This window comes from Macaca nemestrina, chromosome 10 (assembly GCF_043159975.1).
Source record: "Macaca nemestrina isolate mMacNem1 chromosome 10, mMacNem.hap1, whole genome shotgun sequence".
Taxonomy (NCBI): domain Eukaryota; kingdom Metazoa; phylum Chordata; class Mammalia; order Primates; family Cercopithecidae; genus Macaca; species Macaca nemestrina.
In genome coordinates this window covers 71,529,565-71,557,526 of record NC_092134.1, presented here as the reverse complement: position 1 = coordinate 71,557,526, position 27,962 = coordinate 71,529,565, and the positions used below count along the sequence as shown (strand labels likewise).

At 37.0% G+C, this 27,962-nt stretch overlaps 1 protein-coding gene across 2 annotated transcripts in view; it reads right to left on the bottom strand.

The window, feature by feature from the left end:
- The window catches only part of TAFA2 (TAFA chemokine like family member 2), a 507,044-nt gene that overhangs the window by 35,845 nt on the left and 443,237 nt on the right, over window positions 1-27,962 (bottom strand). For both annotated transcript variants that reach the window (XR_982638.3, XM_011728358.3), the window contains exons 3-4: window positions 9,057-9,209; window positions 7,811-7,935 (exon numbers count right to left, since the gene is read on the bottom strand). Coding sequence is in view for 1 of the 2 variants with exons in the window: in XM_011728358.3 (XP_011726660.1) it covers window positions 7,811-7,935; window positions 9,057-9,209 (278 nt within the window). In the remaining variant the exon portion in view is untranslated. The remainder of the gene's footprint in view (window positions 1-7,810; window positions 7,936-9,056; window positions 9,210-27,962) is intronic.

The window sequence follows — 27,962 nt, the reverse complement described above, 5'->3', positions numbered from 1 at the left end:
TCTTCTTAAGAAATATCAAATTTAAGGTGTTATACCATATTTAGTTTTTCATTAAGTTAAATGACCGAAATTTAGTGGATATTAATGTAAAACATAAAACATGCTCTTCCCACAGTTCTCTCCATTTCACATAATGGCAAATCCCTCATTCTATTTGTTTAGGACAAAAGTTTAAGTCAGTTGTGATATTACTCATGTTGCCTTTCTAACCATAATTCTACCAATTGCCCTAGTTCACTCCACTCCAGCCACAAGCATCATTTCTACCCCTTTAATATGATTTGCCCAGCAAAGCTCTCATCTCAGATACTTTTACTTCTTCCCTCTGCCTGGATAGCTTGTCCTCCATTTAGCCATGTAGCTCATCCCCTCACCTCCAAAGCCTTCAATCAACAATGCAAACTCCCTCGCTCAGCAACAATCCCAACTTCCCTTCCCTGCTTAATTTTCTTCCCATGGCATCTATCAACATCCAACATACTATATATTTACTTATTTGGGTTTTTTTTTTTTTTTGTATCCTCCCATGTGGTATGCAGAATTCCGAATATATACTCCCAAGATTTTCATCCCTTGATTATTCAAACAAACACTAATCTAAGCACTGCTATGAAGAGATTCTGCAGATGTAATTATGGTTGCTAATCAGCTGATGTTAAAAGAGGGAGACTACCCTGGACTATTTAGGTGGACCCAATGTAATCATCTGAGCCCCCAAAAGGCAGAGAAAGCCAAAAGAGCCCACCAGAGAAATGCAGTGGAAGAGGAAGAAAGGCGACAGATGGGGGAAGGGGAAGTCAAAGAGCTTCAGAGCATGAGACAGACTCAACATGCCATTGCTAGTTTGAGGTGAAGGAGGAAATATGATTAGAATGACAGGCATCCTGAAGAAGGCCAGAGGGCCTCCTGATGATGGCTACCTTGGAAATGTGGTTTGTGTCCCCACCCAAAATCTCACCTTGAATTGTAATCCCCATAATCCCCACTTGTCAAGGGTGGGGCCAGGTTGAGGTAATTGGATCATGAGGGTAGTTTCCCCCATGCTGTTCTTATGATAGTGAGTGAGTCTCATGAGATCTGATGGTTTAACAAGCATCTGACATTTTCCTTGCTTGCACTCACTCCATCTTGCTGCCCTGTGAAGAAGGTACCTGCTTTTCCTTTGCCTTATGCCATGATTGTAAGTTTCCTGAGGCCTCCCCAGCAATGTGGAACTATGAGTCAATTAAACCTCCTCCTTTATAAATTACCCAGCCTCTGGTATTTCTTCATAGCAGTGTGAGAATGAACTAATACACAAGGAAACAGTCACCTCAGTCCTACATTTGCAAAGAAACGAATTCTAACAATTAACTGAATGAGCTTGGAAGTGGATTCTCCCCAAAGCCTCTGGAAAGAAACAAAGCCTTGCTGTGAAAAGGTGAAACACATCCCTTAATTTCAGTCTTATGAAACCCAGAGCAGAGATCCACCTGAGCTACACTGTGCCCGGACATCTGACCTAAAGATAATTACTGGATAGTGTATTAAGTCACTAAATTTGTGGTAATTTGCTATGGCAGCAATAAAAAAATGAATATACCCTATTAGAATACAGGCCTGATGAAGGCAGGGATTCTCATCCAGTTTGTTTTGTTTTGTTTTCAGTGCTCTGACCAGAATTTAGAATAAAATCTGACAATAGGAGGCAATAAAGACTTTTTGAATATAGCATACATATTCTTTCCCACAAAATCTGTATCTCACAAAGTCTTTTGAAATTTTTAGCCCAAAAATGTTGCATAAAAATATTTAAAATTAAAATGTGAAAGGTAAGTTGTTTTGAAAGCTCTTCATTCAGTAGTTTGTTTCTCTTCAAGTTAGCAGTGGCTATCAGTTCTGTGAATTAGACACATGAAACAGTCAAATGCCACTTCCTAAAGCAGTGTTTTTCAATTACAGGTGGCAACACATAAGCAGGTGATAAAAGCAATTTATGAGGTTGAGATCATGGGAAGGAAGGAAAAGAGGAAAGGAGGGAGGGACGGAAGAAAATAAAATCAAAACGTTACAATGCAACTTTAATTTTAATGTAGCATGTATGAGTGTGTGTATGCATGTTTTGTGTGTGGTAGATCACTATGTAAGATGTATTTCTTACTGTGAGGTCCATTAAAATAATTAGAAAAACCCTAAAGGTCATTACAGTCTGTGCTGTGGACCAGAAGGTAATTTAGGGCCTGACTGGAAGTGAGATGAAGACAAACGAATGGGGATGTGTCTGTTATGAAAGAGCTGATCAAGAAAGAACCACACTATTCTAAACCTGTACTTAAACTTGCAAGGCAAGAGAGAGCATTACGATTGAAGAATTTACACAAATTGCACCACCTTAAGGTAAGGAAATGAACTTTTTTTCTCTTGCTGTGTACATCATTTTCCGTGGGTCTGAACTAGCACTCCTGGACACTGTTTAGATCCACCAGCAGAGCAGAGTCACTGAGCTTTGGTATGAAATCCAGTAGCATGTGGAAGAGTAAAACCTGATGCTTTAATCAGGAAAACATCACAAGATGCTACTTCTTTTCCTCCCTTACAGTGAAAGGATTAAAAGCCTAATACTTATCTATCTTCTGAGATTTTCAGTTATTACTGTCATTTAAATGTACCCGGAAAGGAAGTTAGAAATTTTCTTGTCACATGGAACCCAAGAATAAACCTTGGTTAGAGAAACTTGAAATTGAATCTAGCACAACATCCTCATTCTTATGCTATTCTATTATTGTTACAATATTACTCTTAACTTATATTTACCATTGATTCCAATGTTTGTTGTCAATAGACTGCATACAGGTAAAGGAAAGGATAACGTGGCTGGGTGTGGTGGCTCACACCTGTAATCTCAGCACTTTGGGAGTCTGAGGTGGGCGGATCACTTGAGGCCAGGAGTTAGAGACCAGCCTGACCAGCCTAGCAAAACCCCGTCGCTACTAAAAATACAAAAAAAAAAAAAAAAAAAAAAAAAAAAAACTGGGTGTGGTGGGGATGCCAGTAATCCTATCTACTTGGGAGGCTAAGGCATGAGAATCGCTTGAACCCAAGAGGTTGCAGTGAGCTAAGACTGTGCCACTGCACTCCAGCCTGAGCAACAGAGTAAGACTGTCTCAAAAAAAAAGGAGAAAAAAGAAAAGAATAATGCAACTGTACATACTCATTCCTCCATTCAATGGCATACTCCTTGTGGGCTGGAATCAAGCCATGCATCTCTACATTCTCTTTAATATCTACTATGGTTGGCTAAATTGAGTAAGATAATACCTGCAATGTACTCAGCAGAGTGCCCAGAACACAGTAAGAGCTAAGCAAATGCTTCTATATTTGCTTTTGTTGTTTTGATTGTAATATGAGTACTATTAGTATAGAATGCGTGGCATAGAAAATTCTTAATATATTTTGATTTTCATTGCATTATACAATAAAATATAATGCATACATTTAAAATCAATTTATATTTGAAGAAACATTAAAAAATTACAGAGATCTTATCTGCTTAAGCCACTTTAAATAAGTGCATAAAGTGAAAGATTTCAATTAGTTAAAAATTAGCCAGAAAATTTCTTCTTAGGTATAAGAAAAGTCAATAGACCTGGGATATCTGATTCATAAAGGCAATCTTTCTAAAAACAATGTAAAGTTTTATGTAACATGAAGTTAGGTAAGAGACCAAGTTTCTCTAACCTGATCCTTAGGTAAGAATCAACATTGAAAACTATAGTGACTACTGTATTTTGTAGCTTGGTGTCCATACCATTAGGCAAGGACTGTAAATCCTAAAAACAGAATATTATTTCCTTTAGACTTTCCACAAAGAAAGAATATCAAAACACCCACACACACACAAAAAAATAATCACAGTCTGTTTTTTTCTGACGATTTCAACCATATTAAAGATTATCTTTTCTTATATTTTACAAGCTCTGCAGCCCCTTTCCCCCCTGTTACTTTTGTGTTGTATAATTAGCATATAATTATGCACTCTTTCACACTGGAAAGATGATTATTTTATTAATGACCCTTTGAAAAGTTCTTTATTATTTATATTTGAAAGTGAGTTTGAAATCAAAAGGCTTGTATGACTTTTCCTTTCCATCTGTTTAACTTAGGAGATCTTAAAAGTAATAAAAGTGATGGTTATAGATGTCACAGAAAGTCATAAGTTTTCCACCTTTAGAATGAGAGATGGGGTTTGGGAAACAACTGTTGCATCTTCCACTCTTTCCAAATTAAATGCTTGGGCATGTGAAGAACAGGTATGCAACAAAACACTCAAGTTCCAAAAACGACTCCCTATTCTTTACCTTTTCCCCCTGTTAGCACCAATAGGACATGGGTCAGAACCCAAAAGCTTCCAGAGTCCAATACAAAAACAGAAGAAGACTGTAATTCACATTTGTAGCAAGCAAAATGTAGGCTCAAAATTAGTCTTAAGTGGAAAAATCACTCAGACCCTGATTTGTAGTCAATTCGGGAAGGTGCCACTCATCTTTGCTGTGGCCATGCAAGCCTTATTACTGTTTCTGGCTGACGGCTATTTATTTAACAGGCTTACCCAAGCACTCCAGATTGGCTGTGGGCCATTATAAGGGAGAATGTACATTATTGCAAATTTTAATTATTTCTCAAGCCATTTTGCTTGCAGTGATAATCCCATAAGACCAACATAGCTTGCGTAAGCAAAGCAAATAGCTTTTGGCTAAAACAGCTCTTCAGTTACTTTGTAACCTATTCCTACATAACTTCTGGCCTTTCCAGTTGTGGCTGGGACCTGCCAAATCAGGAGTTCAATGGCTTTTTGGCTCATGGTGATCACAACTACTTTATTGAAAACAGGTGTATGGACAGTAATATCAATGATTAAAATAATGACTCAAATTTGTTTTAAAAAATAGTGCTATTTATGCATGGTGGAAACACTTCTGCTATCTGCCTCTATCCAAGACTTCCACTGTGGGCAAAGTAACACATGCCTAGAGCTATTTTAAGAATTTTTCTTATCTCCTACACTTTTTGCACTATTTCAGTGGAGATGGCCAAGCAGTAATAGCCTAATGACCTTGAAAATTTTTTGCTTCATTTGTAGCATCAGGGAAATTTGTCCAAATTGTTTTGTGGGCCAAACTTAATTGCCCATTTTTGCCTTTCTATTTGGAATGCCATAGTGTTCCTTTGGTTGAAAATGTCTAAGTAGCTCCATTTTCACAAGTAACATTTTTCTTGTGAAGGAAAAAAAGGATAAGAATTTACTTTGGTTGTACTCAAGAAGCTTTTTCTTTCAAGTCTTTCTCTCTCCTCTTACATGTGATGATTTTTCTTTTCAAAATTGGAGTCACAGACTCTTAGAAATGGAAGGGATCTTAAAAGAAACTAAATCTAAACACCTACTATTGCATGAATACCCTCTATAATGTCTTAAATAAGGTCCTCCATTACCAGCTATTCTTTGGGGCAAAAGAGATGAAAGAAAAATAGAAAGTGCTATCCTCTATATAGAGGATAATGTCTTACAACTAAAACAAATTATAGGATGTAGATGTGATTTTCCCTACTCATGAGTTCTCAGTCTCTCATCCACCTTGTTTCATTGCATTTGGAAGAATTTGTGAAGCAGACACTCCATTTTAAATTTGAGTCATTGAGAATATGGTCAACAGGCCAAAAGGGAGTGAAACAGCACTTCCAATTTTTTTTTATTTTTCTTTTTATTTTATTTTATTTTTTTTTTTTTTGAGACGGAGTCTCGCTCAGTTGCCCAGGCTGGAGTGCAGTGGCACAATCTCGGCTCACTGCAAGCTCTGCCTCCCGGATTCACGCCATTCTCCTGCCTCAGCCTCCCAAGTAGCTGGGACTACAGGCGCCTGCTGCCACACCCGGCTCTTTTTTTTTTTTTTTTTTTGCATTTTTAGTAGAGACAGGGTTTCACTGTGTTAGCCAGGATGGTCTTGATCTCTTGACTTCGTGATCCGCCCGCCTCAGCCTCCCAAAGTGCTGGGATTACAGGCGTGAGCCACCGCGCCCGGCCCCAAATTTTTTTTTTCTATAAGAATTTAGACTGCATGGTCTTGACCTTTTCATTTCAATGATCCAGAAAGTTAGAGATATTTTTAAAGGTCGACCTCATAAGAAAAGAACTACAGGATTCTTTTACCACTATTGCTTAAGAATAAGTTAAATTATTAGTACAAAGTACAGGTTAAAAGATTGGGTTTTGGGATGGAACTATGTATTTTGAAACCTGGCTTCCTAATTAATTAGCTATATGTCTTGGGAAGTTACCCAACCTTTGGAAATTTTTCTTACTCATCTGTAAAATGAGATAATAATATTATCTTCTTCACTGGGCTATTAGAAAGACTAAGTGAGCTAATTCATGTAAAGCATTTTGTTCAGTGTATGGCATATGTTTTAAGCATACAATAAATAATAGCTTCCCCTTGTTCACTGAAGTAATAAAAACAAAGAATTTGGTTGTCAAGAGCTCATAATTTTAAAAATTCGTTTCAGAATCTCAAAACGTTAATGAATTTCCTTAAGTCCTGTTTTTGGACTGAGAATTAATAGTGCTAGGGAAAATATTTTCATGGTATAAATAGCTTATAAGGAAAATTTACATTGCCAGAATGTTTTTAACAAATTAATACGGATTATATCACGTGCTAGCTCACTGAATAATATAATTATCCTAACTAATTGATCATGCATCCGATGGGTTTTGGAAACGTGTGACCCTTAGCTAACAGGTTAGAATCAAAAATAATTTCATGAAATATGTTTTTATTCATGCCATTTGAAACTTAGTCACTTCTGTGTGTGTCTGATCAGTCAATGTATTAAATATATTATTTGGCAGACTAAACTACATATCTAGATGAGATTATAAAATAAGCCCAGATGTCCAGACAAGGTTTAAAAGTCTGCTCTATCAAATACTATTATAAATTAGCCAGTCTCTACTTTTATGTTACTTTTTATAAAACATCAATTTATACCATTTTTCTGTTCTATTCTTCAAATATTCAACTTGAATTTTTAGTATGCTTTTCCTAAAAGCAAAACAAAACAAAACCTTCCTTTACTAATTCTATAATGAAACAAATTTATATTTTGCCAGTCTGGAATACCCGTGTGGCGAATTAGGAAATCAAAGAACAAAGCTATTTTTCAGTTCTCTACCATCACCCAGAAGTCAGTAATTACGAAGCTGAAATATATCAGTGTCTTAAGAATATTCTTTCTGTATCGATCTTGAGAATCTGAAATTCTTCCTAGTAGCCCATTACAATAATTGTAAACCTTAACCGTTAGAAAACTATTTAACGATTCAGAAATCAGGGAGATCAAAATAATTACTTTCATAAAACTAAAAGAATCTCAGTTAAAAACTATTAAAAGTAATACAAAAAATAATGTTTTCAGAATTTATTTAGATTACTATACATTAGAAAAATAAAGGATTGGGGTCACCTTCCCAGAATTTAACATGCATCCTCAGCAGGGAAAGGAGGTTCACATTACCCTCAGTATTTTATGAAGGCACAGACAGTGTTTATTGATCAGATAATAGGACGGTTGATGGTAATCTATGGAAGATGTTGTTCTGAGTGAAATAAAAATGTTTTATGAAAAAAATGAACTAAGAAAAAAATAGGGAAAACATACTTTGCAGAGCTATACTCTTCCATTCTACAGTTGTCACTTAAACTGGTTACTGCACATGCTCTGTTCTCTATTAATTCAGAGACCTTCTGTTTTCCCAAGCTGGCTGTCCACTTACCCTAGTTGTTTTGACTTTATTCCCAGAGGAACAGCTCCATCCTTTCCGATCTGGAAGAACTTTACATTCTTCTCCCTCTAGACATGGCTGCATATGGCACCACCATTTCTGTTCCACTATTGAAGCTATAAGAGAGAAAAAAACTTTGACTCAATGTTTTCTTCTTGGGGCTGTTATTTCTCTTGTGCATCTTTAAAGAGAAACAAAAGCCACCGATTTTTCCTACCAGTGGGAATACTGGTATTTGAGGTATGCCTCTCTTTTTGTTCAAAAACACAAAACCTTTCAAGATTTTCTAACTAAAATAATTTAAAAATTTTTTATGTTATTGTAATGGGAACACTTAACATGAGATCTATCCACTTAAAAAAATTTTAAGTGTAGAATGCAGTATAGTTAACTATAGATACAATATGACAGCATTTTTCATGTGAAAATAGACTTCATGAAAGCTAACATAGTGAAAATAAACTATGCAAATGTGTATATGCATCAATTTATATTAACATATAAGAAAATGGACCTGTGACCAGTTTAGAGTCAACATTTTATAATCAATATAATATTCCCATGAATAAGATGATTATTAGGAGGGTGTTTATCACAGTTATCATGATTTTTTTAACTGTGTGCTATAACCTCATCACAAGCAATATATTATAGTAATATGAGCACTTAACAAATTACTATTTATGGTAACATCAATTAAATAAAAGCATATAAAGATTTATGTTCTACTATAATTCGGTGAACTCTCAAGGAAAAAAACTAATATGTTATTGCATCATCATAAAAGTTGATATTTTGTGTGAATTCTATCCACAACTAAATATTTGTTCATATACATGTTGCTATTTTTTTTAATTCTTAAGAACATCCATGGGTTTAAGAACCCATAATATTAATTCATCCATTTTCATCATTCCTTTTCCAATTAATTTACACATACTCAACCTCCCACCATCCACCAAGAAATCAACATTTCATGGTATCAATATCAGATGCACATAAATTTAATGGAACCTCATTATAATGCCTTTTGTAACAGAACTGCATAATATTTTAGACCTTCTTCCACAAGATTTTAGATTTCAAAATGCCACCCAAATATTCCATTTTCAACTTATTATGCTATTTGTAGTATGTTCACCCAGGACTGATCCCCCATTGAGAGCGTTATAGTGGGGTTCCAGTTCTAAGCCATCCTTGGCTGTGCTGTCACAATAAGGAATGGAAGAAGTCGCACCATCCACACATGATGGAGCAGCTCGCGTGGTGCCTGCCACCTGCCCGGGGAAGCAGGAGCACTTGACTGTTTGTGACCGTTCTTCTATCTTGTTCTTATTACAGCATCTGTGGAGTGCCACCACCTCACAAGTTCCCGTTTTAACATGGTGAGCTGCACAAACAAAAACAAAAGATAAGACAACATTGAGAAAGCTTTGGACACTTCCACCCACCCTTCTTTTTAATTAGCAGTACATTAAATATAGCTCTATAAGGCGTCCACCATGCATGAAACGAGAAATACAATGATGCTAACTCCATAATGCAGATCTGATTTCTTTTCTAAATGTGGTAGGAACATTTCTGTCAGTGAATGCTTGGTAAAGCACGAACAATTAGTGACTAGATTAGAATAAGCTGTTAAAAGTCTGATATAGAGGCAATATGTGCCGTCATCAAAAACATATTTATTTGCATATGACTTTTTAATGCCTTTTTGTTGAATGTGTTAAAGTAAAATAAACCTCTGGCCGAGGTACCCTGCAATGGGACTGAAGCCAGCCCCATTCTCAAAGTGGGTGATTGCTGATAAAGCTTGTGTTATTTTAGGGGACAGTATGAGGACTAGGCAGGAAGTAGAGGCAGACGATGGACATCCACATCCTCAGTATTCTTCTGCTCAATTTCCCTAAAAATGAACAACTGCAGTGTTCTTGAAATTGCCACCATCTTTCTGGAAGATCCAGCCAGTCCCAGAACCCAGAGTCATTCCTTTCAATTTCACCTGAGTGGGCAACTGCCACCAAATGGTACCATGAACTTGGATAATTCATATCTGGCAGCCAATGGCCTGCAAACCCAGCCCAATAAGCTGTCAGGCTTCCGTACTCATTTTGTCAACCTTGAACAAGGCCACTGAGTGTGTTGGGTTAATGAAAATTTTGGACCTCACTCATTATATTATGATAAGATTCTAGTTTGTCTTCATTATTTTTTTTCAGCATTTCTTCTTCAAATAGTAATCCAACTGTGAAAGGATAAAACAAAACTTTTGCCTGCTAAAATTAAAAGTAGCTTAAAATCTAACATTTGTTAAAAGATTATGCTTTCAGTAATTTTAAAAGTGTAACTCTTATAAAAACAGAAATTACAATGGAAAAGCAGGAGATCTTAAACTGTTTAATGGCATAAACATATGGAGACCCATTGCAAATGAGATCAGAACATCATGCATTTATATTAATCTTCCCATTGAAGATGAGTGAAATCAATATGCAGTAACAGGCTAAGTAGCTTGCTCAGATTTTTTTTTTTTTTTTTTTTTTGGTGATAATACAAACTATACTCTCCAAATTGTTCTTTTTTTATATGCATGATTTTTTTTATTATACTTTAAGTTCTAGGGTACATGTGCACAATGTGCAGGTTTATTACATATGGACATGTGCCGTGTTGGTGTGCTGCACCCATTAACTCATTTACATTAGGTATATCTCCCAATGCTATCCCTCCCCCCACCCCACAACAGGCCCTGGTGTGTGATGTTCCACTTCCTGAGTCCAAGTGTTCTCATTGTTCAATTCCCACCTACGAGTCAGAACATGCGGTATTTGGTTTTTTGTCCTTGCGACAGTTTGCTCAGAATGATGGTTTCCCGCTTCATCCATGTCCCTACAAAGGACATGAACTCATCCTTTTTTATGGCTACATAGTATTCCAAGGTGTATATGTGCCACATTTTCTTAATTCAGCCTATCATTGATGGACATTTGGGTTGGTTCCAAGTCTTTGCTATTGTGAATAGTGCCTCAATAAACATACGTGTGCGTGTGTCTTTACAGCAGCATGAGTTAAAATCCTTTGGGTATATACCCAGTAATGGGATGGCTGGGTCAAATGGTATTTCTAGTTCTAGATCCTTGAGGAATCGCCACACTGTCTTGCACAATGGTTGAACTAGTTTACAGTCCCAACAGTGTAAAAGTATTCCTAATTTCTCCACATTTTCTCCACATCTTCTCCAGCACCTGTTGTTTCCTGCCTTTTTAATGATCGCCATTCTAACCGGTGTGAGATGGTATCATTTACATTTTTCTGATGGCCAGTGATGATGAGCATTTTTTCATGTGTCTGTTGGCTGCATAAATGTCTTCTTTTGAGAAGTGTCTGTTCATATCCTTTGCCCACTTTTTGATGGGGTTGCTTGTTTTTTTCTTGTAAATTTGTTTGAGTTCTTTGTAGACTCTGGATATTAGCCCTTTGTCAGATGAGAAGATTACAAAAGTTTTCTCCCATTCTCTAGGTTGCCTGTTCACTCTGATGGTAGTTTCTTTTGCTGTGCAGAAGCTCTTTAGTTTAATTAGATCCCATTTGTCAATTTTGGCTTTTGTTGCCATTGCTTTTGGTGTTTAGGCATGAAGTCCTTGACCATGCCTATGTCCTGAATGGTATTGCCTAGGTTTTCTTCTAGGGTTTTTGTGGTTTTAGATCTAACATTTATATCTTTAATCCATCTTGAATTAGTTTTTGTATAAGGTGTAAGGAAGTGATCCACTTTCAGCTTTCTAAATATGGCTAGCCAGTTTTCCCAGCACTATTTATTAAATAGGGAATCCTTTCTCTATTACTTGTTTTTGTCAGGTTTGTCAAAGATCAGATGGCTGTAGATGTGTGATATTATTTCTGAGGGCTCTGTTCTGTTCCATTGGTCTATATCTCTGTTTTGGTACCAGTACAATGCTGTTTTGGTTACTACAGCCTTGTAGTATAGTTTGAAGTCAGGTAATGTTATGCCTCCAGCTTTGTTCTTCTGACTTAGGATTGTCTTGGCAATGATAGAATGCCACAAAGATACTCCTTGAGAAGAGCAACTCCAAGACACATAATTGTCAGATTCACCAAGGTTGAAATGAAGGAAAAAATGTTAAGGGCAGCCAGAGAGAAAGGTCAGGTTACCCAGAAAAGGAAATCCATCAGACCAACAGCAGATCTCTCGGGAGAAACTCTCCAAGCCAGAAGAGAGTGGGGGCCAATATTCAACATTTTTAAAGAAAAGAATTTTGAACCCCAAATTTCATATCCAGCCAAACTAGGTTTCATAAGTGAAGGAGAAATAAAATCCTTTACAGACAAGCAAATGAGAGATTTTGTCACACCAGGCATGCCCTACAAGAGATCCTGAAGGAAACACTAAACATGGAAAGGAACAACTGGTACCAGCCATGGCAAAAACATGCCAAATTGTAAAGACCATCAATGCTAGGAAGAAACTGCATCAACTAATGAGCAAAATAACCAGCTAACATCATAATGACAGGATCAAATTCACACATAACAATATTATCCTTAAATGGAAAAGGGCTAAATGGTCCAATTAAAAGACACAGACAGGCAAGTTGGATAAAGAGTCAAGACCCATCAGTGTGTTGAATTCTCACATGCAGAGACCCATCTCACGTACAGAGACACACATAGGCTCAAAATAAAGGGATGGAGGAAGATCTACCAAGCAAATGGAAAACAAAAAAAGGCCGGGGTTGCAATCCTAGTCTCTGATAAAACAGACTTTAAACCAACAAAGATCAAAAGAGACAAACAGGACCATTACATAATGGTAAAGGGATCAATTCAACAAGAAGAGCTAACTATCCTAAATATATATGCACCCAATACTGGAGCACCCAGATTCATAAAGCAAGTCTTTAGAGACCTACAAAGAGACTTAGACTCCCACACAATAATAATAGGAGACTTTAAAACCCCACCGTCAACGTTAGACAGAACAACAAGACAGAAAGCTAGCAAGGATATCCAGGAATTGAACTCAGCTCTGCACCAAGCAGACCTAATAGACATCTACAGAACTCCCCACCGCAAATCAACAGAATATACATTCTTCTCAGCACCATATCTCACTTATCCCAAAATTGACCACATAGTTGGAAGTAAAGCACTCCTCAGCAAATGTACAAGAACAGAAATTATAACAAACTGTCTCTCAGACCACACTGCAATCAAACTAGAACTCAGGATTAAGAAACTCACTCAGAATTGCTCAACTACATGGAAACTGAACAACTTGCTCCTGAATGACTACTGGGTACATAACGAAATGAAGGCAGAAATAAAGATGTTCTTTGAAACCAATGAGAACAAAGATACAACATACCAGAATCTCTAGGACACATTTAAAGCAGTGTGTAGAGGGAAATTTCTAGCACTAAATGCCCACAAGAGAAAGCAGGACAGATCTAAAATTGACACCCTAACATCATAATTAAAAGAACTAGAGAAGCAAGAGCAAACACATCCAAAAGTTAGCAGAAGGCAAGAAATAACTAAGATCAGAGCAGAACAGAAGGAAATAGAGATACAAAAAATCCTTCAAAACAATCAATGAATCCAGGAGCTGGTTTTTTGAAAAGATCAACAAAATTGATAGACCATTAGCAAGACTAATAAAAAAGAAGAGAGAGAAGAATCAAATAGATGCAATAAAAAATGATATCCAGAAGAAATGGATAAATTCCTGGACACATATACCCTCCCAAGACTAAACCAGGAAGAAGTTGAATCCCTGAATAAACCAATGAGTAACAGGCTGTAAAACTGAGGCAATAATTAACAGCCTACAAACCATAAAAAGTCCAGGACCAGATGGATTCACAACCGAATTCTACCAGAGGTACAAGGAGGAGCTGGTACCATTGCTTCTGAAACTATTCCAATCAATAGAAAAAGAGGGAATCCTCCCTAACTCATTTTCTGAGGCCAACATCATCCTGTTACCAAAGCCTGGCAGAGTCACAACCAAAAAAGAGAATTTTAGACCAATATCCCTGATGAACATCGATGCAAAAATCCTCAATAAAATACTGGCAAACCAAATCCAGCAGCACATCAAAAAGCTTATCCACCGTGATCAAGTGGGCTTCATCTCTGGGATGCAAGGCTAGTTCAACATATGCAAATCAATAAACGTTATCCAGCATATAAACAGAACCAAAGACAAAAACCACATGATTATCTCAATAAATGCAGAAAATGTCTTTGACAAAAGTCAACAGCCCTTCATGCTAAAAACTCTCAATAAATTCGGTATTGATGGAACATATCTGAAAATAATAAGAGCTATTTATGACAAACCCACAGCCAATATCATACTGAATGGGCAAAAACTGGAAGCATTCTCTTTAAAAACTGGCACAAGACAGGGGTGCCTTCTCTCACCACGCCTATTCAACATAGTGTTGGAAGTTCTGGCCAGGGCAATCAGGCAGGAGAAAGAAATAAAGGGTATTCAATTAGGAAAAGAGGAAGTCAAATTGTCCCTGTTTGCAGATGACACGATTGTATATTTAGAAAACCCCATCGTCTGAGCCCAAAGTCTCCTTAAGCTGATAAGCAACTTCAGCAAAGTCTCAGGATAGAAAATCAATGTGCAAAAATCATGAGCATTCTTATACACCAATAACAGACAAACAGAGAGTCAAATCATGAGTGAACTCCCATTCACAATTGCTTCAAAGAGAATAAAATACCTAGGAATCCAACTTACAAGGGATGTGAAGGATCTCTTCAAGGAGAACTACAAACCACTGCTCGATGAAATAAAAGAGGACACAAACAAATGGAAGAACATTCCATGCTCATGGATAGGAAGAATCAATATCGTGAAAATGGCCATACTGCCCAAGGTAATTTATAGATTCAATGCCATCCCCATCAAGCTACCAATGACTTTCTTCACAAAATTGGTAAAGCTACTTTAACGTTTATATGGAGCTTGCTCAGATTTTTCTGAGAGAGAGCAAATCACACATATTGCCTACCTCTTATCCTTCTATGTGAGACCAAGAAACTCAAGTGTAACATACAGTTTAGACATATAATCCTCAATAGGACCTTCAAGAGGCAGATACCATTTCTGCCACTATAGAAACAAATTGGGATGTTTTCTGTGTTTGATTCAAACACAAATCTAGCTCTATGAAAGCTAAAAAATAAGAGGCAGACTTCTGTGCCTATCCTCTCATACTCTGGGGGAATATTTTCTTAGCTAAGAATGAGTCAGTTTGTTTTAATTTGCTGAATGTTTTATATTACATTATACAAGTTAATATTCTGCTTTCTCTACATTTCCTTATTAGGTCACATTTTAAGTAAGTGAATACCATACATCAACCGTGGTCTTGAGTACTGGAAACACAGCAATGAATAAGGGACACAATCTGTTCCTGCCCTCAACGAGCTTATGTTTCTGAGGAGAAAACAAATAAAAAGCACCCATGGCAATAATTAAGGCAATGTTAGATTTTGAAGCTCCTTGAAGAAAATACAGTAGAGTAGAGTAGAGTAGAGTAGAGTAGAGTAGAGTAGAGTAGAGTAGAGTAATGTGATTCACAGTAATTTTGTAGGATGGGAATGCATATTTTTTCAAGTGTCACAGGAAACATCTCTCTTTGAGGAGATAATCCAAATCATGAGCTGAATAATGAGAAGGAAGTCTCTAATATGAAGATATAAGAAAGGAAGAACAAATATAAGAGCAGCAAATAACAAGGCCATGAAGTACAGGGAAGCGTGGTATGTCCCCAGGGCAGCAATGATGGCCAGGGTGGCTGGAGTGTGGCTAAACAATTGAAAGTTTGAGGGAAATGTATCAGAAACATAAGCAACTCATGGAAGGGCTGGTATGCGATAGTAAGGAGATTGGATTTTATTCTTCCTGCATGCGAAATCTTTGGGTAGAAATAGTATTACCTCATCTATCTATTGGAAGTTTACTCATGCTGCTCTTTAGAGATTGGGATGAAGAAAGCAAGAGTGGAGACCAGTTATGAAGAGGTGTAGGAGTCTCTGTGATCAAGGATGAGACTTAGACTAGATAACAACAGCAGAGATGAGGAGAAGTAGCAGCTTGGATATATTTCAATGTAGAGTTGATTTGATTTACCAGTGGGTAGAATGTGGGGCATGAGGGAAAGAAGAATCAAAAATTACCCCTAAGCTTGGACTGAGCAATGATAAGTTGATGGTTCTGATAGATAGAGAAGGCCTAGGAAAGAGAAATTTATCGGAAGATGGATGAGGTTAGTATATCTGTACTTCTGTTGGGGCCATGTTAACCTTAAAAGATACCAATGCAGAGATGTAAATCAAGCAACAACATTTATAAAATAAAGCTTAGGGGAGATATTTGGGCTACAGAGATAGTCTTAAGTGATCTAAGCCTACAGATGGTTATGTAAAGCCATGGACTGAACAAGATTACTGGAAAAGGTTTCTACCAACCAGAAAAAGAAGAAAAAAGAACAGTCAGTCTAAAATCTAGGTCTGAAATGGGGAGACAGCAAGAAAACTGATAAGGAGCTGCACAAAAGGTAAAAGGATAAAGAAATGTGTCTGTGAAGGAATGAAGAAATAGAAGACAAAAGAATAAAAGGCTTCAAAAAGGAGACATTGATCAGCTCTGTAAAATGCTGTTGAAAGGTCCAATTGAAAGAAGAGAAATAATTGTCCATTTAAAAAGTAATACAGTGTAGTGGCCAAGAGTATAGACTCCAAAATCCGAGTACCAAGTTAAAATCTAAGTTCCTCCTAATAACTATTTGATCTTGGTGTGTTATCTATTATGCATGGGCAGCTGAGTTTTTTTCATGTCTAAAAGAGGGATATTAATAGCACAATCTTCATAGAATTAACTGAGGATTAAATGAATCATGTATCAAGTGTTTAGGACACTGCCTCCCTGTAGCAGGCACTTCTGTAAGTGTTAGTTGTTTATACTGCTGTTAACATTTGATGTTGTTAAAAATCATGTTAGTGGCATGAAAAAAAAATAAAAACATTATTGAAGTAAGTTTAGCAGAGAAGAAAATTTAAGGTTGTTATAGTTATAAAAAGTCTTTCAAGGAGTTTTTCTGGGAAGGGAGAAAGGAAATGAAGCAAGAACTGGAATGAAGCATGGGGTCAAGGGAATTTTTTTAAATGGACGCTTTAAAAGCATGCTTTTTTGATGGAGTGATCTAGTAGAGAGGGAAAATGACAACACAAGGGAGAAAATAGATCATTAACAAAGAATTTTCTTAAGAAAGAAAAGTAAATTGTGATCCAGGGCACCTGGGGGGTTGGCATTAGATTTGTGTGAGGACACAATCCATTTTAACAAGAGGAAAGTGGGATATGTAGGTACAGAGTCAGGTGGATGTGAGTGGATTCGGCGGTGAGAGGATAAGGTAGTTTCTTATCTGATTTCATCTACTTTTCCTATGAAATATGACAGCCCTTGGAGAAGAAAAAAAGAGGGTCTGAAATAGATACCTAAGAAAGAGGGAAAGTGAATTTACCAGGAAAGAGTGGTAGGAATACCCGACAGGGAGTTAGCCGATGCACACTGTAAATTGCAGAGAACACAGCAGAATGGAAGATGGAATGAGATTGAAGAGCAGAGTAGAGATAAACATCTCTGTGATGATAGATTTCTGGGGATGCTTGGACTTTGAGAGTGATTTAGGGAAACAGGGATGTGAGTCATGATGAGATTACTCCTCTAAATCTCTGAATGGAAGCCAGGGAAAGATGATAAGGGCTTCTTCAGATAGTGACATTAGTAGGCAGATCACTAAGCTGAGATAGCTTCTGGGAGAACGTTATGGTGGCTGGGGTTCTGTTCTCTTCCACAGTCCTATAATAGCCAGGAGCACATGGTAAGTTTCCCCTGACCTCTCCTCTGAGAAAAGAGGCACCTTTCTGGCACCAAGGCTAGTTTCCTTCTTTATTTCAAGGAGATTTTATTGTATGTTGAAAAAGAAGTGAAAACTCATCTGTTTTCCATTTCCATGCATAATCAAAATTTGTTTCTACTTTGCCTGACTAAATAAATAAGAGGACAAAGTAACTGTGGCAGTCATTAGTCCTGTTGACCAAGTATGTCTGGTTTTCTCCCTTCTGGACAAAGGTTGTACTGTACTTGTTCACTCCATTTAATTTAGATGTAAGGGCATGACTTGCTTTGTCCAATGAAATGAAACGTAAAGTAACATGGGCCACTTATGAGGAGAAACTACTAATATCAATTCTACACGGAAGCTTTAAGAGCTACTGTGTAATTCAGCATGTTTCTCCCCACCAGCCAGAGCAATCAATTATGTTCTTGATAGTGGAGGCCACGGCAATCTGAATCCCCGACTGAAGAGACATGGAACAGACTCACCACAGATCATGATGGGCATACGAGTGAGAAACAAAGCCATGTTGTTATAAGCCTCTAAAATTAGGATGTTGTTTGTTACTGCGACCAACTCAGCCTACTATAACTACAAGGTAGTACTTTCACTGCTTCTCAGATTGTTCAGGAGGGTACACTTTCCAAATGCATTAGTTGGAGAATAAGTCAGTGAAGCATGATATCTCAAAGCCCGAATCATCCTAGCTTATTTGAGCCAATGCAGAGTCAAAATGAAAAAGAAAATATTTAAATATTTATATAATGTGAGGGGTTCTGAGAAATTATTCTACAATGGGATAATGACATGGTTAAGTCTGGCATGCCAGAGCTGTGGTGAAGAAAATGTGACTCTTTCTTCTTGGAAGAGAAAGGAGGTGAAATGATGATCACAGTGCACAATGGAGAGAAGGGAAAGAGAGGTATGCCCTCCTTCAGAGAGCATGATGCTAGATGTTAGGAGATTAATAGTAAAGTTGACTAGGAAGGGACAAATGGTAGCCTGATAGATGCAGGGCTTTCCTGCCCTGTGCTTTTTTTTTTCACTGCCTATGAATAAAATGTACAAGCATGCGGGTTGACTTTCCTGGTGAGAAACGAACTTTGTAAAAACCTCTCTCAGCCTTTGTCCTTTTTATTAAAACTGAAGGTGTAAAACTTTTTGTGGGGAAGAGAAGAGAGGTAACCTTTTAAAAATAGAATAGGTGATAGATACAGATAGCTAAATATATAAATAAAACAGACGATAGATAGATAATCTTGTGCTCAAAAACTTTGAAGGCATTAGTAGGAAAAATATCAAATAAATAAATAAATAAATATATACATATATATGTGCCAGCAAATATGTCAAGTGAAGTGAGATACTTCAAAGAGGGAAATTAGCCTAGCAGGATTTGAACACGAAATATGCATGCATAAGTTTAGTTTTCTTATGTGTCTGCTGTATATCTTAAAGTCTTGCTATGATAACCAACTTCTTGTAGACAAAGACTAATTTTTCATGTAAACTGCTCAGTATGTGGTATGTGTTTAACAAATGGTAAACAAGCAATTTAAGAAGATAAAACTAATTCCTGTGGTTTTTCTTTAAAAGGTTAATGAGATGGTAGGAAATTCAAGCAGTTACTAGAATTCTCTACACAGATTCAGACAGAGCTTGTGATAAACTAACCTAATCGAATATTAGTGCTTTCCAAATTAACAAAATAGGCTTCACAGAAGATCAGTTAGCATCATATTAAAATGATGTAAGACCCCCTGGAGAAGATTTAAATGAAAAAGAACAAACAAACAATTTTCTTCATGTCACAATTCCCAAGTCACACACACACAAAAAATCTGATATTTTTCCTCCGTGGATGTGATGCATAAACACAAAGTATTTCCTCCTACTTTTTTGAGAAATGACAGCAAAGACATATAGATTTCATTAAATTCTCGTGAAATGGGGATACAAAGTCTTACCCAGCTCTAAGTGCTGTCTTCCAAGGTTATGGCCCTTATGTTTCATTTCAACAATAGGACTTTGGCTCTAGGGTGCCCCAGAAACACGGCCTTAAGATACTGCCTCTTAAATCATATCTCAGATTTCTAAATATTTTCTGAAGCTATTATGACTGGTATATTTTGGAACAAAGTCCCATAGGCATTTTACCAAAACCTTTGCTTCAAGCTGCTATTTTTATGTAATGAAACAAACTTATTCATAGAAAAGAAAATCAAATTAAATGACATTTGATTCATATAGGCATAGATTTTTCTAAATTATATATAATAATATTCATTGCATTATATATACATAATATGGTCACATTTGATTGATCACTTGTGAGCCAACCATAAATACATGGGTATGAAATATGCGTTCACAGTAGAATAATATTTATACAAATTATTCACCTTAAATAGTAGTTGCTGGCCATAGCTTAATATGAGCACAAACTTATGTATATTACATTCTATATGTGGAAATAATTTATATACTCCATAAACCATTTATGAAATAATGGTAATTGCTGACATTGACTGAATATTTATTGTGTGATGAGCACTGTTTCATTTTATCAATGCAATAACCACTAGCAAGAAAACTATAGTTACCCCCAATTTACAAGGGACACAGAAATGTTAAGAGACACACAAACATTAGTTGCCCAAGGTAAGAAACAAAATTAGGGATAAGAATCCAGATAATTTACTTCCAGAAATCATGATCTTGACCATTATCTTATAATGCCTGATATGGTTTAGATCTGTGTCCCCACTCAAATCTCATGCTGAAATGTAATCCCCAATGCTGAAGATGGGGCCTGGTGGGAGGTGACTGGATCATGGAGCAGTTCCTAATGGTTTAGCACCATCCCCCAGTCCTGTTCTTGTGAAAGAGATCTGGCTATTTAGAAGTGTGTAGCGCCTCCCCTCTTGCTCTCTCTTCCTCCTGCTCTGAGCATGTGAGATGTCTCACTCCCCCTTTGCCTTCTACCATGATTGATTGTAAGTTTCCTATAGCCTCCCCAGAAGCCTAGCACGTGGCCAGCATCATGCTTGCTGTACATCCTGTAGAACCGTGAGCCAATTAAACCTCTTTTCTTTATAAATTATCCAGTCTGAGGTATTTCTTTCTAGCAGTGTGAGAACAGACCCGTCTATGCAAGAAAGACCTTTCCATGCCTTCCTGAAGTTCTAAACACATGCACCAGACTCCAATTCCAGATTATGTGGAGGAATGCAGTAAGTATATCACTGTCCTTACACATAGTGCTTGATAACCTAGCTTGACCTATACTACACTTGAGTAAACTCTAAAGCAAATTTATTCATTTTCCAAAGAATTGGTTTGTTCACCTCTAAAATGGCTCTCTAGAGTCTTTATGAAGACCAAATGAGATAATGTGTGCGAAGCTGCTTTGAAATTATATATTACTTAAATGTTAATTATCTTTATTTTTACTATTAGTGTAATTAATGAATATCAAAGTAATGCAATATGCATATAAGCTGCAAAGAAGTGGCTGTTAGGGGAAGTTATCTACATTCTATAGACATTCTAATTATATATATATACACACACACACACACACACGCATATATATATACATATAGTCATGTTGATATAAGATGCCTGTAAAAAAATCAATCTGACACCAAATCTACAAAAGCTGGCAAATTTAACATCAAGTTGTGAATTTGTTCCTACTTGGTTTCCTCTCCACTAGATTTCAGTTCTTATTTGCATTCTGATTTGTCTCATTGATTCTGAAATTTTGCTTGTCTCTATATACTCCTATTTAATAGTTTACCCAGCCTGACTAGCTCCCTGGAGAATCTATATTATACCTTCTAAGCAGAAATAAAGCATCACCTACATGCACCAATAGGCAACTGAAATGCAAGCTAGTTAGTGGATTTAGGTTGCTGTAAATCACTATGAATTGAAAAAAATGTGCTGAAACAAAAACTTTCTGAGACAGCTAATTTCTCACTTTAATTCATTAGGATGGGAAAATAGCTCATATTTTTTAGACTTTCATGCTGAAGCAATCTAATTAGAAGAAATAGTAATTTAAATAGCTCAATGAAATTTCAAAAGTTCTCATAATTTATGAAGTCAGGACGATCAGGGAGGAAACAACCAAGTGCCTATGACATGTTTACAAATTCTGTTTTTTAAAACTGTTCCACTTTTATATGTAAAAAAGAAAATGAAATTTTCGGGTGGAAAAAGATTGCCACTAAGGAAAGCATAATAACCATAAAATTTCAATTTAACAGTACGGTCTCCATTAACAAAAGCAAATTCTCAACCAGAGAATGTCCCCCAGTCTCCTTTAAGAGAAAGCAACAAAACAAAGGAAGATTAACTCATGGGATAATGCTTAGATTCTTTGCCCCTCACCTCAATCATGAGTATCTTCCCACCCACATTTTAAATGACAGTTGATGTTAAGAAAGGTGAATCTAAAGGAGTAAGTGGTCCATTTATAAACTGTCCAGCAACTTCTGCGTGTACGGCTTGTTCTGGAAAAGAGGTACTGGACCACTCAAATCCATCTCTTCAGAAATTTAAAGTAAAAGCTGCAGAATAGACAGATGGAAATTGACATGAGTCAAAAGTATATCTGGTATCTGGAGTCAAGTAACCCATGGAAAGCTTCGTGCATGCCTCACGGTGAAGAGGGGTAGCACTCGGAGGAAGCAATCAGGAAAGGGAACCAAGCACAGCAGCAAAGAGAGGTCAGAGAGAAGAGAGTAGGTGGTCCATGAGCTGCCTTGGTGTATGCCCTTCTGCAGATTTTCCTGAATTTTTTTTTTTTTTGTGAATTCCCGAAAACATTTTCCAGAGTAGGTTTCAACTGGTCCCCTTTTTCTACCTGAGGTAACTTGATGATGACTCTGTTCCTTGGTCCAAAACTGTGCTGACTAAGTGATTTCTTTGTTTAAATTAAAGTTATCATTAACAAAAGCGCATTATCAGCCAGAAGTATTCTCCACTTTCATTTTTAAGAGGAAAAAGACAAATTCCTACCTTCTAAGTAGGATCCAGGAAACATAATCTAACAGTCACACTTCCTACATTTACCTCATACTAAAAACTGACACTTCAAATGATGACCCTAAGTCCATTTACAATTACAATAAAGGAGAAATGGTCCATTTTAGATTAGATGATAGATAGATAGATAGATAGATAGATAGATAGATAGATAATAGATTTTTTTAATGGCAACATTTGAAAAGAAAATTTTCTGATTAATCTTAAATTATACAAAACTATAAAGAAATAGAATATCCCCAATTCCCAAGCATTATAGGAATCACATTGTTCTTTTATGATTAATAATATTCCTATAAGCATTCCTAGGGAGGAGTGTAGTGCAGACCAAGTGCTTTCTGAGGGAATGACACAATGGGGAGAAAGAGTGTTGAAAAGACAGATTGAAGATTAGGGCTCTCGTGTGTAGTTATTCGTCCCTGAAGAGTGTGACTTGGAGTAAGGCATTTAGGTCTCTGGATCTCTTTCCTTATCTGCAAAATGAAGAAATCAGACTAGTTTTGGAGTTACTTTGACTTAGAGGTTTTCCCAATCCAAAAGTTTAATGAATTTGTGAAATGATCATATTTCATTAAAATGAAGACAATCTTTTAAAACTTTCAGAAAATGAAAATCTAAATATTACAGATTTTTTAATTCCTTCAAACTAAAACAAATTAACTTCATTTAGTCCCTAAACTTAGTAAGAAACTAAGGAGTTTATGACATTTGTAGTTTAGATATATTTCTTATCTGTATGAGGTTACAAGTCTTAACTGCACAGTATAATATTCACTATAAAGTCAATTGGCACCCACATTTCTTTACATACAAAACAGCTTGATAATGGTCAATTCCACGAGAGAGATCAAGTTCAAATAGTAATATAGGGCAGTAGATTAGCTGAGGATTCTGAAGTCAGATGGTCTAGGTGCCAGTCCCAGCTTTAGAAGCAAGTGCTTTCCTATGCATCAAACCTTTTCCTTTCCTCCTGACTTCACAGCTAGGCTGTTTTCCAGTCTTCCTTGCAGTTAGGTATAGGCAGTGACACAAAGAATGTGGGCAGAAGTAAGTTATGCTTTTTCAAGTCCAGGCTTATAAAAACCTCCCACTCCACCATCCACTCTCTCTCTTCTCCTTTCAGGTAGAGGTTACTGCCAGGAGTGACTTTGGAAAGCATGTGCAGAAGATGACAGAGCTACCATAAACCTGAGTCTCTGAATGACCATGTAGAGAAAGGACCCACCTCCTACTACCAACTGGATTTCACATAAGCAAGAAATAAGTTTAGACTTTGTTAAGCCTAATGTAATCATAGGCTAGGTTAAGCCAATGATTTTGATGTATACCTGTTATAGTAGTAAGCCTTAACTTAACTAATATGTAATGATATTCCCAGTAATGGACCTAGGAAGGAGTTGGGTGCAGCTCAAGTGCTTCATAAGGAAAATGACATAGGAAGTAGAAAGAGCAGAGAACAGAAATATATAATTTGAGAAAATTATTTTATCTTTCTAAGCATCAGCTACTCACAGGTAAAATAGGAATTATGATATTACCTACCATTAAGTGCTGTAATGAGGGTTAATTGAGCTAACCTTCATAAAGACGGTTAAACTTAGTGTTCGCTATAATTATTATGGAGAGTAATAACATCTAAATCAGACCCTTGAATATATTTATGTAATGCAGATATCTAAGAGAGAATCATAGTTTTTATTTTTGAGACTGAAAAATAAAGTCCAAATTTACCATTTTGTAAAAAGGGAACTGGTGATGAGAAAACATGATCCTAATTCTACATCACAGAGCTAGAGAGAAGATAGCTAACTAGAACTCACTTCTCTTAATTTCTAGTTAGTTCAATGTCACTTCCATTACCTCCTCCACCCCTCATTTCTTTGATCACCAAATCCCTGTAAGTCTGCCTTTTGTATACCCTTTTGATTTTCCTCTCTTCCCTACAACTTCACTTCTACTGATGTAGCTTAGGCATCCTTAACATTTCTTTCTTGCAAAACCACAAGAGCCCGTGACTTCTTTCCCTACTTCTAGCTTACTTCCCTATACACACAAAAACACACACATACTACCATGGATCCTTCTAAAAGTAATTCTGCAATATAGAATCATTTGTGGCTCTTCATTTTTTATACAATAATTCAAACTCCAGGCATTGCAAAAGCATCCTTCCATCAGCCTACATCTGTCTTCTCCAGCCTCACTTTCCTGTGCACGTGTTGCATCCTACACTGAAATCACATAAACTACTATCAGAGTCTTATACAAAGCATACCTTCACATCTCTTTGTCTTTGCCCAGTCCATCTCCTTGTTTCTTGAATCCTTGCCCTCTTTTAATCTTTTAAGATTTAGAGCATCCTCTACTCTATGAAGCTGTTAATTAACCTGTTAGGCAGACTGAACCATTCCCTGCTCTGATTAACAATTTCTTACTTATCTCTGTAACACCTGTAATAGTCTTTAATATTTACTTTTTATATCTGTTTTCCCTACTTCATTTTGAGGACCAAATCCATGACTTTTAATCTATGAATACCCAGCTTGAGGCACAGTTTGAGAGCCATAATAGAAAATTAAAATAATTGAAGAATGAATAAATAAAAGGTTTACTACAAGGGTTCTCAAAAGAAAGAAATAAAAACTGTAAATTTAACATTTTTTTCCAGCCCAGGCTTAGATAAACTTATTGGAAATTGTAAAAACATTTGACATTGTCTCTTTGTGAATATGTGTGTATGTGCGCTTAACATTTTTCCTAATGGAGAGCCAAGTACGGTTTTAGGAGAGCTAAACCTTGGATGGGGAGGCCAGATGCTCTGGCTTCTAGAACTTGCACTGACACAAACTGGTGGTTTCATCTTTGACAAATCAGTTAATCCCACTAAGTCCCAATTTATCATCTGTGGGATAAAGTTGGTCATATATGATGGTATGGCATTTAATATCATAGTAAAGAAAAAAGTGACATCAGCTAAAAGCATGTTTATATTGTTATACTATAGAAGAAACTTCCAGCATAATCAAGGAAAGCCTGCTCATCAGAGAAGCAATGTGGCATTGGACTCTGACCCAGGATATCTTGATTTTGGTCCTAACTGGTCAGGAATACTATTTCAGAAAGCACTTCACTTATTTGGACTTTAGTTTCCTCAACTATAAAATTAGAAGATTCTCCAGATTTTTTTCCAACTCCAAAAATGTGTTGTCCAGTGTGATATCTAAAAAAATTTAGATGAAGAGAGGAATTAAGTCAGTTAATGTTAAGAAGTGACTATTCCCTGTGAGGATGAACTTTTACTGTTTCCTGTATCTAATTTTGCAGATGTATAATTCCATACCCTTCTGTATGCTAAGAGGTTTTTTTTTAACATATGTGATATTCTTTGAAGCCAGCAAGAGCCCTACAAACAGAGGAAATCAGTATTATTTAAGAATGAACAAAATCTTTGCCTTCCAACTACAATCCAACAAAATCTTTTCTCACACATGGAAGGTTTGCTTTGTTCCCAGTGATTGACATGAAAAGCAAATTTAGGTTATCTTTTCTCTACACTTCAGCAATTTCAGTAAGGAACATCCAGGTTCTGAGTGTCACTCTAGATTAAAAGGATATAAATCCTTAGTCAAATTATTAAAGAGCACTAGGATGAAGCCTTTTTTAGTTTTTAGAAAAAAATGCTAATAACTCCTTGAAAACTTATATTCTGAACTACCTACCCATTCACTAGCAATTTTACACCGTCATCTCAACTAAGCTTTTTGTTTTTGTTGACATCTTCTGAAAATGTCCTCTTAAAAATGACTTTAAAATTCACTTATGATGTGAAATTCAAATTAAAATAGAGAAGCAGTAAAATGTATTAGGAGAATCACTTGTCAGCAAGTCAAGAAACCTGTGCTTTCATTTGTATTTCACTACTAACCATGAGATCACTGCCTAGTCATTCACACATTGAAGATTCTCTCAACAGGCATTGTGCTATCTCCTGGAAATCCAAACCATCTCTACTTTTAAAAAATCTAAAAAGCAGTAGAGGGAGAGAACCAGGCACACAAAAACTAAAATAAATTGTCCATGAAAGAAAGAATAGATAAGCTGAACTTCATTAATAGTAAAATTGAAAATTTCTGCTCTGCAAAAGACACTGTCAATTAAAAAAATGGTGAAGAGTAGGTAGGACTAGGCAGCTCCCACTCGGATGGACAGAGCAGCTTGTGGACTCACACTGTGAACTTTTGCTCCAAGAACTACCGCAGGGACATTCCAGGAAAGCTGAGAGAATCCACAGACCCTCTGAAGAAAGTGGCTTGCCGCTGCAGGTTTCATGAGACGGCCAAAAAACTGTGAGTAACCAAAGTGTGGCGGGGAGGGTCCACCTCCAAACAAACATCCTCACTGGTGAATCTGAAGGTCCAGATCACGGGAGAAGGATTTGACCTTACCTGGAGCTGAGGTGAATTTAGAGAGCAAAGTGAAATATAAGAATAGAGGAAGCGCTAGAAGAGGGCTGTGGGCACTCTCCGTCCCCAGGGAAGGCATTCCTGATTTTGTCTCACAGAGGTCCTTGGGGAGGTCTGCAGCGGAATTGGGGAAAGACCACAAGGAGAAGGAAACTTCCAGCTGAACTTTGTAACAATTTTGACTGAACATGAAGTTTCCTAGACAGAATCTGGGGGAGCGGGCAAACAGGGAGTGCACATATAAGCAGAGAAACTGCAGCAGATGGGGAGATGTGAAACCTGAAAACCCTGGTTGCTTTCTCAGTAGGAAGGCTTGTATCCTGGGGCACCTTCTTACCCCTGCTCACTGGCTACCTTGAAATGAACTCTGCTGTTGGTGGGGCATGGTGGGAGTGAAATTGTTCTTCAGGCTGCATGGAAGCTGGCTGAGGCTGGTCACTGCCAGCTTTCCTCCACTTCCCTCCTTCCCTGGTATGAAGCAGCAGAGGCAGCCATAATTCCCCTGGGAACATAACTCCATCAGCCTGAGAACTATCCCCCTATCCCCCACAGCAGTTGCAGTAAGACACACCATAGGAGGGTCTGAGCTCAAACATACCGAACCCTACCTCCACCTGATGGTCTTTCTCTACCCACCCCGGTAGCCAAAGACAGTGGACGTAATTACCGGGGAGCTCCAAA